Raw genomic sequence first — 15,195 nt, forward strand, 5'->3', positions numbered from 1 at the left:
AATGAAATTTAAACTTAATGTCATTAAATGAACCTAAAAATACATCATATTTAACGTAGCTTATTACGGACGAGTACGGCCCAATAATGAATTTGAATTTTATTTTTACGAAAACGTGAATCACTTGACTTATGTAATATTTAAAATATATTAACTGCAATATAACAAATGCATATAACCTACCTATACTTTAGTTTGAAATGATCATGCTCAAGTTTTATATAGTCAACTTACATCATGCATCGATCGATGTACAATAGTCAAACCACCTATAGTTTTCGTTTTCTTTATAGGATGTATCAACCAACCAATCATCCCACTGATTTTCTAAGCTTTATAAAAAAACAAATCAATAAATACAAACTCAAAATCCAATATCTGCTATTAATCAAAACAGAATATCTTCAAAATCGTATCTTTAATGTAACTATTAAATATACAAACTGTAACCATAATTACACTAATTATAAGAATAGATTTGATTCCAACCAATTGATCTATTACTTCAGTAATTGACTTGCTTGCAGAATAGGAAACAATAAATTTAAAATTTATAAGAATATAAAGATATAGAGATTCCAACCAATTGCCTATATTTGCGTATGATTTTCGCATAATAAGCTTCAAATTGAACATTGAAAAAGATAGAGAGATTTTTTTTAATCTTTTACCGACACAGAACTTAAACAAAACGAAGAGTTATAGGTAATTTTTTTTTGTTACACTTCCCGGAAAAAACGGTTACAACATAGGCTTTCAAAATATGGTCTTTTATCAGCTGAGCGAAACTCTGCAGCTACTTAGTCAAGTTCTGCTACCGACTCTCTTTCAGTTGAGGTGGAATCAAACCCTTCTTTGGCTTAGGGTTATGCCCACCTCTACTTGTTAGTCTTGCTTTTTTCAATTTCTTTGGTCGAGGAGTAAACCTCACCCCAAACCGACACTCTTTCTAAAAACCCAAAAATCTGAACTACCCGATCCGAATCAGAACGCCCAGACATGCCTAGTGATTTGGGCTAAAGCGGCAACAACGTAAGTTCAACTGTTGAATAAGCCAAATGAAATATTCTGTGATCTTAGTTAGAATGTGTTGATTTCGCATTTATAATGGGCGGCAATATTGATGCAAGCCCACAGCTGAGAACGCAAAACATAGTTGTGAAGACTGAGGGTAGAGTTGACGTGTCACTCACATGGTCACCCTATGCTATGCTGGGGTAGTTGTTTTTTTTTTTTTTGTTTTTTTGCTAAAAGATTAACTTCTTTTTTCTTTTGTATCTTCTATCATTGATTTCCTTTGCGGAAATCGGTCAATTCTTACATCAACAAGGACGAACGGTCCCGATTAATACATAAATATGTTACATGTGCGAAAACATACATCAACTAGTATAAAATTTAATTTTCATACATGAACTTTCACAATTTAATTTTATCATACATTGACCTAATTTCCGTAAGTCAAACGTTGAGTTGTCGTTAACCGGTAATAGAAAATCGGCTAATTCATACATCAACATGAACCAATGGTACGGATGAATACATAAACACTTCACCTATGCAAAAACATACATCAACTAATACAAAATTTAAATTCAATACATGAACTTTTGAAATCTGGTTTTAACATACAATAAAGCTTAACATTTACCTAATTTCAACTAGTCAAATAATATCAAAGATAAATTGTCTGTCACGTGTTGATTAAGTAAGGTTTTTATTATATTATGTGGTAATTAAACTGTATTACGTGATAATTAAACTGTATTACGTGGTAATTGGATGAGAAAAATAAATCATGTAGGTCAAACGATTTCTTTCTTATGTAATTCATTAGTTAGCTTTTCTCTTTAATTTTTTTCTTCAACTTTTTCAACAAAAAAAAACACTAACAACGAAAAAAAAAACAAAATTGAACAGAGAGAAAAGAGTATGTTTTCGATAAGCTAAACATTCTCGTTTCTCTATGTTAATTCCTACCTACTACGGTTTAATTATTACATAATACAATAAAAACTTTACTTAATCAACACGTGACAAACAATTTATTTTCGCTATTGTTTGACTAGTGGAATTAGGTAAATCTATTTTAATAAATTTAAGTAAAAAATAAAACTAACATTATTTTTAACAGATTTATTATATCTTTTCTTTCCTTATTTTCGCTCAACTTAACTACTTTATTAATTGCATTTTCTCCAAATAATTTGACAGCATGTCTTGTAGAAATATAAAACATAACTTACCTATATTTAAGTATTTTATTATATGTTTTACATTCTTTTTCATACTTCTTAACTACTTCATTAATTATATTTGTCATAATAATTCAACAACGTTTATTTTACGTGTTAACCATAATAATTCCATATGTTTGAATGAATTTTCTCCATCCGCGACAAGAATTCAAACCAGTTAACAAATTTTTTTTTATTTCTTAACATAATCAGTTATATATGGATATCAGGTATACGGTTGGGTATGGATTGGTTCTTTCGGATATCGAGTTTTTTTTTAGGTTTTGAAATTATGCTTTGTTCGGGTATTATAAATTTTCAGGTAGGATTTGAATATGATCTTTCCGTTTTATGTGTAGGAACAAAACAATGAACAAAAAATTATATATTTAAAAATGTCATTAAATAATTTATAAAAAATTAACAACAAAATATCCTCACGGAAGCGTATGTCAAGCTTTAGTGTATGTTAAAACCATATTTCGAAAGTTCATGTATTGAATTTAAATTTTGTATTAGTTGATGTATGTTTTTTCACAGGTGAAGTGTTTATGTATTGATCCGAACCATTGGTCCCTGGTGATGTATGAATTAGCCGATTTTCTGTTATTGGTTAACGATAACTCAACGTTTACTAACGGAAATTATGTCAATGTATGGTAAAACCAAATTTTGAGAGTTCAAGTATGAAAATTGAATTTTGTATTAGTTGAAGAATGTTTTCGCACAGCTAACATGTTCATGTACTGATCGCGACCGTTGGCCTTTGTTGATGTTGGAATTGGCCGATTTCCCACTTCCTTTGTCTTGCTTAATTTGATCATCGACTTTATTCGACGTTATCGATTCACATGTCTTCCTCCGGCGTGACCCTAGTTGTGAACTAACCAGCACAAATAAGTACATTATGCTGGGGTAGTTATCAGAGAGAAAATGGAACTTTGTTAATATATATATATATATATTTATTTATTTATTTATACATATTTATTTATTTATTTTTTCTTTTTTGTAGACATTAAGATTTAATTTTGAAAGTAAAATTCTGAAATTTTCATATATAAAAGTTGAGAGACGTGGATCAGGTGATTTGACTCATTGTTCAATAATACATATACAGACAATACACTCAGACATGAATCCAGACACAGAATTGTGAGGTAGACAATCATATTTGTAATCTTTTCATAGTTTATAATTGGGGTTTTTGCAAATATGACTCAAAACTTGAAGTCAAACACAAAACTAACATTTTTTTTTTGGAATTTTGACTTGCCTCTTTCATCCCAAAAGTTCAGATTATTCACGAAAATGTCATCACTTATTTTATTTTTTTTGAAAACGCATATTTTACTCTATCACCCTCATCTTCCTCAATTATTCACAATATTGTCATTGCCATCAATACACCAACCACCATGAACAACCAATTTGAATCTCTTAATGCATCTAAAAATTGATTTACACTCTTTATTTCTCAATTCTTATGAACTAAAAACAACATCTCTTTCACTTTCTCTCCATATTCATCCAAAAAAACCCAAGATTTTGATTCTAATTTTTTTATGGTTCATAGAGAAATTGAAGCTTACGATTCTTGGTGGATCATTTTGGATGTTTGGAAAAGACTTATGTGTGCTAAAAAGTTATCTCACTGGTTGAAACAATGAAATCAACTTTTTTCCCAGATCTGTTCGTCCAGACGACTTACATGGAAGTCTTCTGGTCAATGCAGAGGTTAGTTTTGCAATTGACTTTTAAATGTGTTTTTATAGACGACTTACATGGAAGTCGTCTATCTTTGTTTTAAAAAAAAATTCTAGACGACTTCCATGTAAGTCGTCTAGGGTAAACGGGTTAGGTTTCAATTTGACCGGATTGTGTCAGAAATTTTGTTTTTCCTGGACGACTTACACGTAAGACGTCCAGTAGAAAATTAAAAAATCAATATTTTGTTATACCTAGACGACTTATATGGAAGTCGTCTCAGGTTAGTCCGTCCGACGACTTACATTGAAGTCGTTCATGATTTTATTTCGAGATTCTGGTCAAACCTTGCTTATCTTGGATGACTTCCATGTAAGTCGTCGGACGGACTACTTCCGTGTAAGTCGTCTGGAAAAGTTCAAATTTCTGACACAATCCGGTCAAATGCAAAATTAACCCGATTTTCTTAGACAAGTGGTCTCGAGTTTTTTTTTAACAAACAAAGATGGACGACTTCCATGTAAGTCGTCTAGGTTAAAAATCAATTGCAAAACTAAGCTAAATGGACGACTTCCTAGAAGTCTACCAGACGACTTCGTCGTCTACGTCAATGTTTAATAAACTTTCATTTTCTCTAAAACTATAAAGACTTTTTAATTTTTTTTTGTTAATTCATGTATATTAGTCAATATTGGGCTACTGAATGAAATTTATAACTTAATTGGTGATATTTATGAGGTTAGCAACATTCATGTTTAGTAAAGTTTCTAACTAATTGATAAGACTTTTGTGGAAGTCTTCTACGTTAGTTTTTGTAATTTGTTAAGTAACTTTAAGATATGTTTATTTAATTTTCAAAAGTGTTAAGTAACTTCAAGAATATCAAGTAACATGGTTTAATGTGTTTTTTCAGATCATAAGATATACTTTTTACTTTTGTATCTAATGAAAGTGTTCTAGCTTTGAACTTATGTAATGTTTTATCTTTTGTGAATTTGACTAAGTTTTCTTGAGAATTCTTCTCCCTTATTTGTAATAAATTTGATTAATTTTTTGTGTTATTGTATTTTGCTATTGAAGTTGTATCAATAACTTCAATTATGTCAAGTAATTTTTGCAAGATAATATTGTGGAAAATGAACATATTTACCAAACTTTTTCATTAATATCTTTTCAAATTTACAAAAAAAGTCACAACTAAAGAAGTACACATGCAAATCACAAAACATACCACAAACAAAACTATTAAAAATCATTCCTCTACAAAGACAAGTTTAGACTCCACTTGATATGGAAGAAGACCCCGTCAGAAGACTTCCTGGAAGTCGTCTGGAAGACTTCTTTGAAGTCGTCTGGAAGATTTCCTGGAAGTCGTCTGGAAGTCTTCCTGGAAGTTTTCTAGCGCATTATATTTTAGAAGACTTTTGAGAAGACTTCACATAGGTCTTCCAAAGTCTGATACAGATCTAAAAAACATGTATATCAAACCTAGATCTGAAAAACATGCATATCATATCAAAAAACGTTCAAATGACTTAAAAACAGAGAAAATAAGTGGAAAATTAGATAGACATACTTTTATAGAACACACAAAGTACATATCCAAGTGGAAGATGAGAACCATCTGATTAAAAACCTGCAACAAAAAGATAGATTAGTGAGAAAGACATGAGACAAAAATGAAAAATTCATATAAAGTTTAGTGTTTTCAAGCCAAAGAGATTGGAGTGGGTTTGGAGAGTTTTAGTTTGAGAAAAAGTTATGAACTTTATGCAACAGGAGGTTACCATATGAAGAAAAATCAGACATAAAAACTTACCAAAACGCTAAGATCTATTATGAAGGGGAGATATGGGAGAAGACTCCGTCAGAAGACTTCCTGGAAGTCGTCTGGAAGACTTCATGGAAGTCGTCTCGAAGCCTTCTAGCCCAGAAGTCTTCCACATCTGAAAAACCCGCATATCCAAATCCAGATCTGAAAAATCTGAATCTCCAAAAACGTTCAAAAGGCTTAAAAACAGAGAAAATGAGTGAAAGATTAGATAGATATACCTTTATAGAACACAAAAAAAAATACATATCTAAAATTAATAAATCTACCTTTAAATGAGAGGAAGATGAGTACCATATGATTAAAAACCTGCAAAAAATATAGATTAGTAATAAAAACATGAGACAAAACTGAAAAATTCATATAACGTTTTGTGTTTTCAAGTCAAAGAGATTTGAGTGGGTTTGGAGAGTTTTATTTTGGGAAAAAATAAGAAATTTATACAACAAGAAGTTACCAAATGAAAAAAAATCAGACAAAAAAATTTACCAAAACGCTCAGGTCTATTATGAAAGGGAGACTTCGTCAGAAGACTTCCATGAAGTCCAGACGACTTCCAGGAAGTCCAGACGACTTCCATGAAGTCCAGACGACTTCCATGAAGTCCAGACGACTTCCAGGAAGTCTAGACGACTGAAATAGAAGTCGTCTGGAAGACTTCATGGAAGTCGTCTAGTGCATTATATTTTAGACGACTAACATGTAAGTCGTCCCAAAAGTCTTACAGATATGAAAATCCTGCATATCAAATCCAGATCTGAAAAACCTGCATATCCAAAAACGTTCAAATGACTTAAAAACAGAGAAAATGAGTGAAAAATTAGATAAATCTACCTTTATAAAACACACAAAAATACATATCTAAAATTAATAGATCTACCTTTAAGTGAGTGGAAGATGAGTATCATTTGATTAAAAACCTGCAAAAAAAAGATAGATTAGTAAGAAAGACATGAGACAAAACTGAAAAATTCATATAAAATTTGGTGTTTTCAAGTCAAAGAGATTAGAGAGAGGTTGAAGAGTTTTAGAGTGATGAACATTACATTTTTGTTGCAGCCATTTGAGAGCAGGAGAGAGAATGTATAAATTTTTCTTTATATAGGGAGACAAAAAATCCAATTAGGTAAAATATTTTTGATTCAGACGACTTCCTAGTCGACTTACTTGAGTCGTCCAGAACACTTTAATATTTTTAGCGGGAAATTAAAATATTTTTAGTGGGAAACTAAAATAGAAAACTTCCTAGACGGGAAAATAATTATTTTAAAAATTTTAGGCGTAAATATTTGGACGACTTACATGTAAGTCATTTGTTTTAATTTCTTCACCAAACGACTGAAATGTAAGTAGTCTCGACCCTAAACATAACCCCTAAACTTAATTAACTAACTAAACACTTCATAAAATCAAATTAAACTTCGAAAGTGTTTACTATACACAAAAATAAACATGTATAGGTAAAAAATTAATTTTTCAAAAAAACATTCAAGCTTTCCAAAATCTAACAGTATACATACAATACTACAACATATGTTGCCAAACCCTAGACCAAAGAATACCTTGATTCACTACCTACACTCATCTATGTTGAAAACAATTCAGTTTTGTTATATTTTAATTTATATCACTTAAAACTGTTTATAATTACATGATTTTAATTTTTTGCTTATCAAAATATTTTTTTAAAAATTTATAAATTATTTTTAAGATCAGCTACACCAGAAGACTTACTTTGAAGTCGTCCAGACGACTTCCAACATCTCAGACGACTCAGACGACTTACTAGGGCTATATTCGTAAAAATGGCTTCTGTTTTTTTGTTTGGTCACAACGGGCTGGATTGATTAGAACTCCAATCAACAAATAACATATTATTTTTAATCAACACATAATGGAGCAAGGTTATTTCCAGAACATGACACCTCAGCTTTAAAAATGACTGAGAGATTGACATGTCATAAACTGAAAAAACTTGAATAACCAATCTGCTTATTTTGTTTGTACACGTCAATTCTTCTCCACTGAGTCTCTTTACTTCGCTTCTCTTTCTTGCCTATGCATCCTCACGAACCTTCTCTTCTCCATCCTCTTCTCCTTCGCGAGGTGGATACAGGTGATGAAAGAGACCACCGTTACGCTCCGCGAATCACCACCACGAGCACCACTGCATTTGGTCTGTTGTTGATGCGTCTCCGGGCATGAGAGAGAGAAAGGTGACGACGGAGACAAAGTGGAGACGGGTAATGATTGAGTCCACCGTCTGCTTATGTTGTTGCTCATAGGAGTTAGGATGAAGAAGTTATCCCACTTTCAAATCAGGTTATCCCAGTTTTCCTGTTTGGGAATATGACAACTTCCTCGTCATTCTAATCTAATCAGAATGAATCGCGATGTAAGAAGTTGTATTTGGATACATAAAGTAATAGAGAATCACCAGGAAGTTGAATGAATCTTATAGGAGTTAGGATGAAGAAGTTATCTCACTTTCAAATCAGGTGATCCTAGTTTTCTTGTTTGGAAATATGACAACCTCCTCGTCATTCTAATCAAACAAGAATGAATCGCGATGTAAAAAGTTGTATTTGGATACATAAAGTAGTGGAGAATCACCAGGAAGCTGAATAATTCTCATATGTGTTAGGACGAAGAAGTTATCCCACTTCCAAATCAGGTGATCTCAGTTTTTCTGTTTGGGAATATGACAACTTCCTCGTCATTCTATTCAAACCAGAATGAATCGCGATGTAACAAGTTGTATTTGAATACATAATGTAGTGGAGAATCACCAGGAAGTGAAATAAATTTCATATGAGTTAGGATGAAGAAGTTATCCCACTTTCAAATAAGGTGATCCCAGTTTTCCTGTTTGAGAATATAACAACTTCCTCGTTATTCTAATCAAACAAGGATGAATCACAATGTAAGAAGTTGTATTTTGATACATAAAGTAGTGGAGAATCACCAGGAAGTGGAATAAATCTCATAGGAGTTAGATTGAAGAAGGTATCCCACTTTCAAATCAGGTTATCCCAGTTTTCCTGTTTGGGAGTATGACAACTTCCTCTTCATTGTAATCAAACCAGAATGAATCGCGATGTAAGAAGCTGTATTTGGATAATTAAATTTGTGGAGAATCACCATGAAGTGGAATAAATCTCATAGGAGTTAGGATGAAGAAGTTATCCCACTTTCAAGTAAGGTGATCCCAGTTTTCCTGTTTGGAAATATATCAACTTCCTCGTCATTCTAATCAAACCAGGATGAATCACGATGTAAGAAGTTGTATTTTAATACATAAAGTACTGGAGAATCACCAGGAAGTGGAATAAATCTCATAGGAGTTAGGATGAAGAAGTTATCCCACTTTCAAATCAGGTGATCTCAGTTTTCCTGTTTGGGAATATGACAATTTCCTCGTCATTCTATTCAAACCAGAATGAATCGCGATGTAAGAAGCTGTATTTAGATACATAAAGTAGTGGAGAATCACCAGGAAGTTGAATAAATCTCATAGGCGTTTGGATGAAGAAGTTATCCCACTTTCAAACTAGTGAGAAATATATGAGCCAAAAACAATAAAATTTGGTGTTTATAAGTTCAAAGAGATTAGAGAGAGGTTGGAGAGTTTTAGAATGAGGAACATATCATTTTTGTTGCAGCCATTAGAGAGGAGGAGAGAGAATGAGTAAATTTTTCTTTATATATGGAGACAAAAAATTCCAATAAAGTTAAATATTTTCGATCAGAAAACTTGCTAGAGAACTTACTTGTAAGTCACCCAGAAAACTTCAAAATTTTTAGCGGGAAACTAAAATATTTTTAGCGGGAGTTAGAAGACTTTCAGAGAAGTCTTCTAATCGCTACTCTAAACATAACCCCTAAACTAAATTAACTAACTAAACACTTCATAAAATCAAATTAAACTTAAAAAGTGTTTACTATACACAGAAATAATCACATATAGGTAAAACTTTAGTTTTTCAAAAAAACATTTAAACTTTCCAAAATCTAACCCTAAGAATACATACAATACTACAACATATGTTGTTAAACCCTAGACAAAAGAATATCATGATTCACTACTTTCACTCATCTATGTTGAAAACAATTCAATTTTATTATATCTTAATTTATATCACTTAAAACTATTTATAGTTACATGATTTTGATTTTTCGCTTATCAGAATATTTTTTACAAAATTTATAAATTATTTTTAAGATCAACTATACCAGACGACTTCCGTAGACGTCGTCCAGAAGACTTAACATAATCCCAGAAGACTCAGAAGACTTAGCGGGAATATATTCGTAAAAATGAGTTCTGTTTTTTTGTTTGGTCACAAAGGGTTGACTGTAATTTCACAAAGTTTTTATGTTACTTTTGCGTTTGATTCAAGTTTGGGTATATTTTTGCAATCAAAATCAAGTTTTGAGTCATATTTGGTAAATCTCTTTTGTAATAATATAATTAGTCATAATTTTTTTGAGAGACTCGTTTATGATGTTCTGATATTTTTTCATTAAAAAAAGATGTGTTTTCTTACAAAGATTTGCAAATGTCCAAAAAGGAAATTTTCAAAGGAAATGTTGGAAACAAGGTTAGCGAATTATTCAGATTCACTTGATAAGTCATAGATGCTGATTGTTGGATTTGGCGTCGCCAAAATTCCACAAAGAAACGAAGATTCTACATTTTGGCTATACATATCGATACAGCCACTGCATTCGGATGCCTTACGGGTCCTTTGAGTTCTTAAGTCAAACACACGGATCCTATCAAAGACGCCACTAGGTTCAATGAACATAACGCAGTTTCTTATCATACCCGGCAGCTCATTTGCCGAATAGCAGAGATTCCAGTCATGCTCATACCCAAGAAACACTACTCGGTCCTCTAAGTCATCAATCGGAACCCATCTCTTGTTCTGGCCTTCCTCTTCGAGCCTAAACAATTTGAACCATGTATGCATATATTCATGACCATAAGCCCCTGGCGTGAATCTCTGCACAAGCAAGAGCTCTTCTCCTGAGATAACCAATCTCTCGTCAAAAGACTCATGAGACTGTGTGACTGAGAGGATCTCAGTAACTAGCTTGGAGGGGTCGATAACGAAGACATGTCCCCGTCCACTCATATCAACAACATAAACCTCTCCTTTAAATAAGACCATATCTCGATATGATTTAAACCGACCCTCCATTTTAATCCATACCTTGTCACAACTTCTATACATCATTAAATCACCAAAGACTCCAGCTACTATTGCAAATTCCCTATCATCTTTGCTATCCAATGGAAGAAATGCAACTCGTATAGCATAACTCTGACGTCGTGTTCTAGAACGTCTCGTTGTTATAGCGTAAAACCTTATCTATATAAAAGATTGTCTATAACAATGAGAATCATCTTATAACCAATCAAATTACCAATAATGACACAGAACTATTCTTTCAGAAAAAATAATGATAAAGATAAAAACAGAACCGACCTTGTAGTAGTGACCCAAGGGGATGATCTGGCAGCTAAGGGTGTTTAGAATAATCCCAGATTTACTTGCCAATCCATAATCTGTAAAAGGAGACAGCAACTTCTGTTTACCAGATTTCCTCTCGCTCGTGCCTACCAGCATATAATCAATACCAAAGGGAGTCTGGAATCTCAAAAGGAAAACTGGAATCTTTTCAAGCATGCACTGTGTATCGACTTCAAACCGAGGGTCATGGTTGAAAGCAGGAAGAAGGCAACTAACGCCTAAGCCAAGCTTATAGCTGGGAAGAGATATGGCCGATCGCCACGAGCTGCAGACAGAGCGGAAGTGAACAATCTCAAAACATGTCTCAAAACAACCATTGATTCGTTCCAACAAGTCTTTGTGAAGCAGCGACCAGTCTGCCATGGTTAGATCCGCAGTATGGAAAGAGTTCTACTTTAAAGAATTGAAGGTCTTTTGATTATGTTTTCAGCCTTAATCCTTAAATCTATAATTTTATTTGAAAACTGAATTTGATTATTTGTCATGTTCACTGTGATTCTAGATAATTTTGTTTATTTGTCATATTTGAATATTTTTCACTAGAAGTTTTGTCCGTACATGCGAGCATAGTTATCTAATAAATATTAGAGTCGGCCCAGGCTACGTCCGTATTTTTTATTTAAATATTAATTATAATCATATATTTATGTTATTTTGATATATAAATATATATAAATAGAAGTAGCTAGATAATTATAAAATTATTTTTAATTATTTATTGTTTTCTTTCTTATGAATTTCAATTAACCCAATTTCTTACAATAAAATTTTCCGTTGGTTTATTTATTGAATGAAACTTGTGTAGCTTAAAATTATGCATGCATTTAAGCTGAATCGAATTTAAACTAAAAAGTAAATCTGGTTATGTTATGTCGTTTTTCTTTGAAACAAAAGACTCAAAAGAAAAGACCCAATGGGAATAGAACGCATTGCTTCCTGTCTATTTCCCTTTTAAGTTTAAAATGTGTATCTCATATCTCACCAACACGCATGTCTCTACGTGTGTATGGCACTTCCATTCATGTTAATTCCCAATAACTAATTAAAAAATGAAATAAAAACCTTTGATTGCATCCCTTATCATCTTATGATTCGTTCGGAGCAATCTTTGCTTTGATGATATCTATATTTCTTTGGACAAAAAAAACTATATTTCTCTCTTGATCGAGTCATAGTGGAATTGAGAAACCGATCTGATTTACTCGCCACTGCTTAAACTGTGGAATATTTTTATTAATTGGCTCGATTTTCTTTTTTAACCTCTTCAGTGTTGTTGCTCATCATCCTCTTCCCTTTGCCTCTTCTTACTCTGCAAAACCCATCGCCAATAATTTTAAACTCTTGAATGTTATTGAGTTACCGGAGGTGGCGGCGAAATGAACCGTCACCGTTGATATCGCCTCCAACCAAGGCGAAGTCAGTAGCATCCAGAAACTCACGGTATGCTCCTTCTTTTCCTTCTCGTTTCAAAAGTTTCAGTCTTTACATATGTTTTCATTATAGTGACTATCTCTCTGTATTTGGGTTATATCACGGTGTGAATAAAAAACCCACTAAACCATAAACAATTATGAAACGCAGCAGCCACATCAAAAGTTAATGGATGAGTTTTAGGCAAAGAAGACAGGTGTCACACTCACAATCAACGACTTTATGACGTGGCGCAACAGGAGGGAGGCAAATATTTTTTTTTATATATAAATTTATTAATAAATATATTATTAGTTTAAAGATCAAAAAAATAAATAAAACAATAAATTTATACTATTTTATGAATCTTTCAATTTCTTAATTTTTACTGATTTAAAAATATTATTTTGGATAACAACACTAATATCTTGTAAATATGTTTTTATCTTGAACAAATTTTTATTATATTAATTTATAAACAATGATATAATTAAATAAACAAATATATAATTGTTAATATAAAGTGATGTTATTAAACCAAATTCTAGGAATTAGCATAACCTACAAAATCTCAAAATAAATCAAAAGCAAAAGAATGTTAAACTAAATTCAGCATTACATATTATATTAGTCAAAGTAAATAAGAATATTGATATATGAATAATTATTTTGTGAAATACTTTCTATAATAATTGAATAAACACTCAAGCAGAACAACTATGTTGACAAACAAAAAAATTAATATGTAATGTATATTTGAGGAAATTTTAATTTAAACAAAGTTATAATTCTTTAAAACTCTTGAAACATTAAAATTAAATAAAGTAAATTTTAAATTTTCATAAATATAAGGTACTTGTTGTAAAAACCATATTTTGAAAATATTGTTTTTTGAAAATTATTCTTACAACTGGATGATAACAATAAATATTTAATAAAAATAAAAACAAAGAAATATTAAATTTTTAGCTTAAATAACAAATACAAGTTATTCTTGCAACTGAATGATAAGAATAAAAATGAAAATATCACAAAAATCATGTTAACAAACAAATATATATCAAATATATTGTTATTGTTTATATACTTCTTTTTAGTATTTTAATACTAAAATAAATTTAATAATTTTTAAAAATATGCCATGACATATTATGTTTACAAACAAATATCAATCAATTTTTTTTTATTTTGTATAAAACTATTTATAATATTTTAGTATAATGATAAATCTAATTATGATATGTGTATATATATATATAATACTAATTATAAAAATAAATAAAAAAGAAATAAAGATGTAGATAAACACAAAATAAATACATGGAATTATCTTCTTCTTCTTTCAAAAACGTTTTCCATTTTTTTTTAGATATTTTATAATATTAGTTTGTAATTGAATTATATAATTTATCTATTAGATATTAAAACTTTAATTAGTCAAATTAAAATTAAAATTGTGTTGTGAATGAAGAGGGGAACTTTTGTGTATTATTAGGTCGACCAACTGGTCTTTATATACATATGGTAATGACGGTCTAAGTACTGGATCGACATGAGATCGTACTTATCCTTAACTAGATAATGACTAGCAATACGTAAGATAAACATCAACTCTAATGTAGATAAACACAAGAGTAGATAGGCGCCAGTATGATCCTGCGGATGGGCTTGGCCCGTCCTGCTACACGGGCTGATAAATGGGTCGATCACTAAATGGTTTATAACACTCCCCCTTGATCGACACATCCGGTCAAGGTTCATTCATGCTTTGGATGTTGCCTCATTAAAACCTCTCTTGACAAACCCAAAACCCAATGTGGTAAAAGGGAAAACAAGACAGGAAAAAGAGTACAACACATGAACTCCCCCTGATGAATGCATCACCGAAGATCCTTCAGTCGACGCATGCCTATCTTCCATATGAGCTTCTTGAACGTTGAGGTTGGTAGTGACTTGGTGAAGAGGTCGGCTGAATTCTAACTCGAACGGACTTGCAATACTTGGACCTCTCCTGCCTTCTGAAGCTCGTGTGTAAAGAAGAACTTAGGAAGAATATGTTTCGTCCTATCTCCTTTAATGTATCCATCCTTAAGTTGTGCGATGCATGCTGTGTTATCCTCGTATAGGATGGTCGGTGGATCATTTCCTTTGATCATACCACAAGTGGTACGAATATGCTATGTCATGGATCTCATCCATACACTCTCAAGGCTGGCTTCATGCATGGCTAATATTTCTGCGTGGTTAGAGGATGTGGCTGCCATGGTCTGCTTCATGGACCGCCAGGATATAGCTGTCCCACCGTGTGTAAAAACATAACCAGTCTGAGATCTAGCATAATGTGGATCAGAGAGATAACCTGCATCAGCAAAACCAACTAAATCTTCCTTAGATTTGTTAGTAAACATAAGACCCAAGTCTTTCGTTCCTTGTAGGTAACGAAGTATATGTTTAATCCCGTTCCAGTGCCTTT

At 31.9% G+C, this 15,195-nt stretch overlaps 1 protein-coding gene across 1 annotated transcript; it reads right to left on the reverse strand.

The window, feature by feature from the left end:
- Positions 1 to 10,280: 10,280 nt before the first annotated feature.
- On the reverse strand, positions 10,281 to 13,991 carry LOC106351485 (putative F-box protein At2g16290). The gene is made up of 2 exons (XM_013791281.3): positions 11,268 to 13,991; positions 10,281 to 11,150 (listed from the first exon to the last, which is right to left on the reverse strand). Exons 1-2 carry the CDS (start codon positions 11,673 to 11,675, stop codon positions 10,386 to 10,388), a joined length of 1,173 nt encoding a protein of 390 aa, XP_013646735.1. The 5' UTR covers positions 11,676 to 13,991; the 3' UTR covers positions 10,281 to 10,385.
- Positions 13,992 to 15,195: the final 1,204 nt, after the last annotated feature.

The sequence above is a fragment of the Brassica napus genome, chromosome C9, assembly GCF_020379485.1.
Source record: "Brassica napus cultivar Da-Ae chromosome C9, Da-Ae, whole genome shotgun sequence".
Classification (NCBI taxonomy): domain Eukaryota; kingdom Viridiplantae; phylum Streptophyta; class Magnoliopsida; order Brassicales; family Brassicaceae; genus Brassica; species Brassica napus.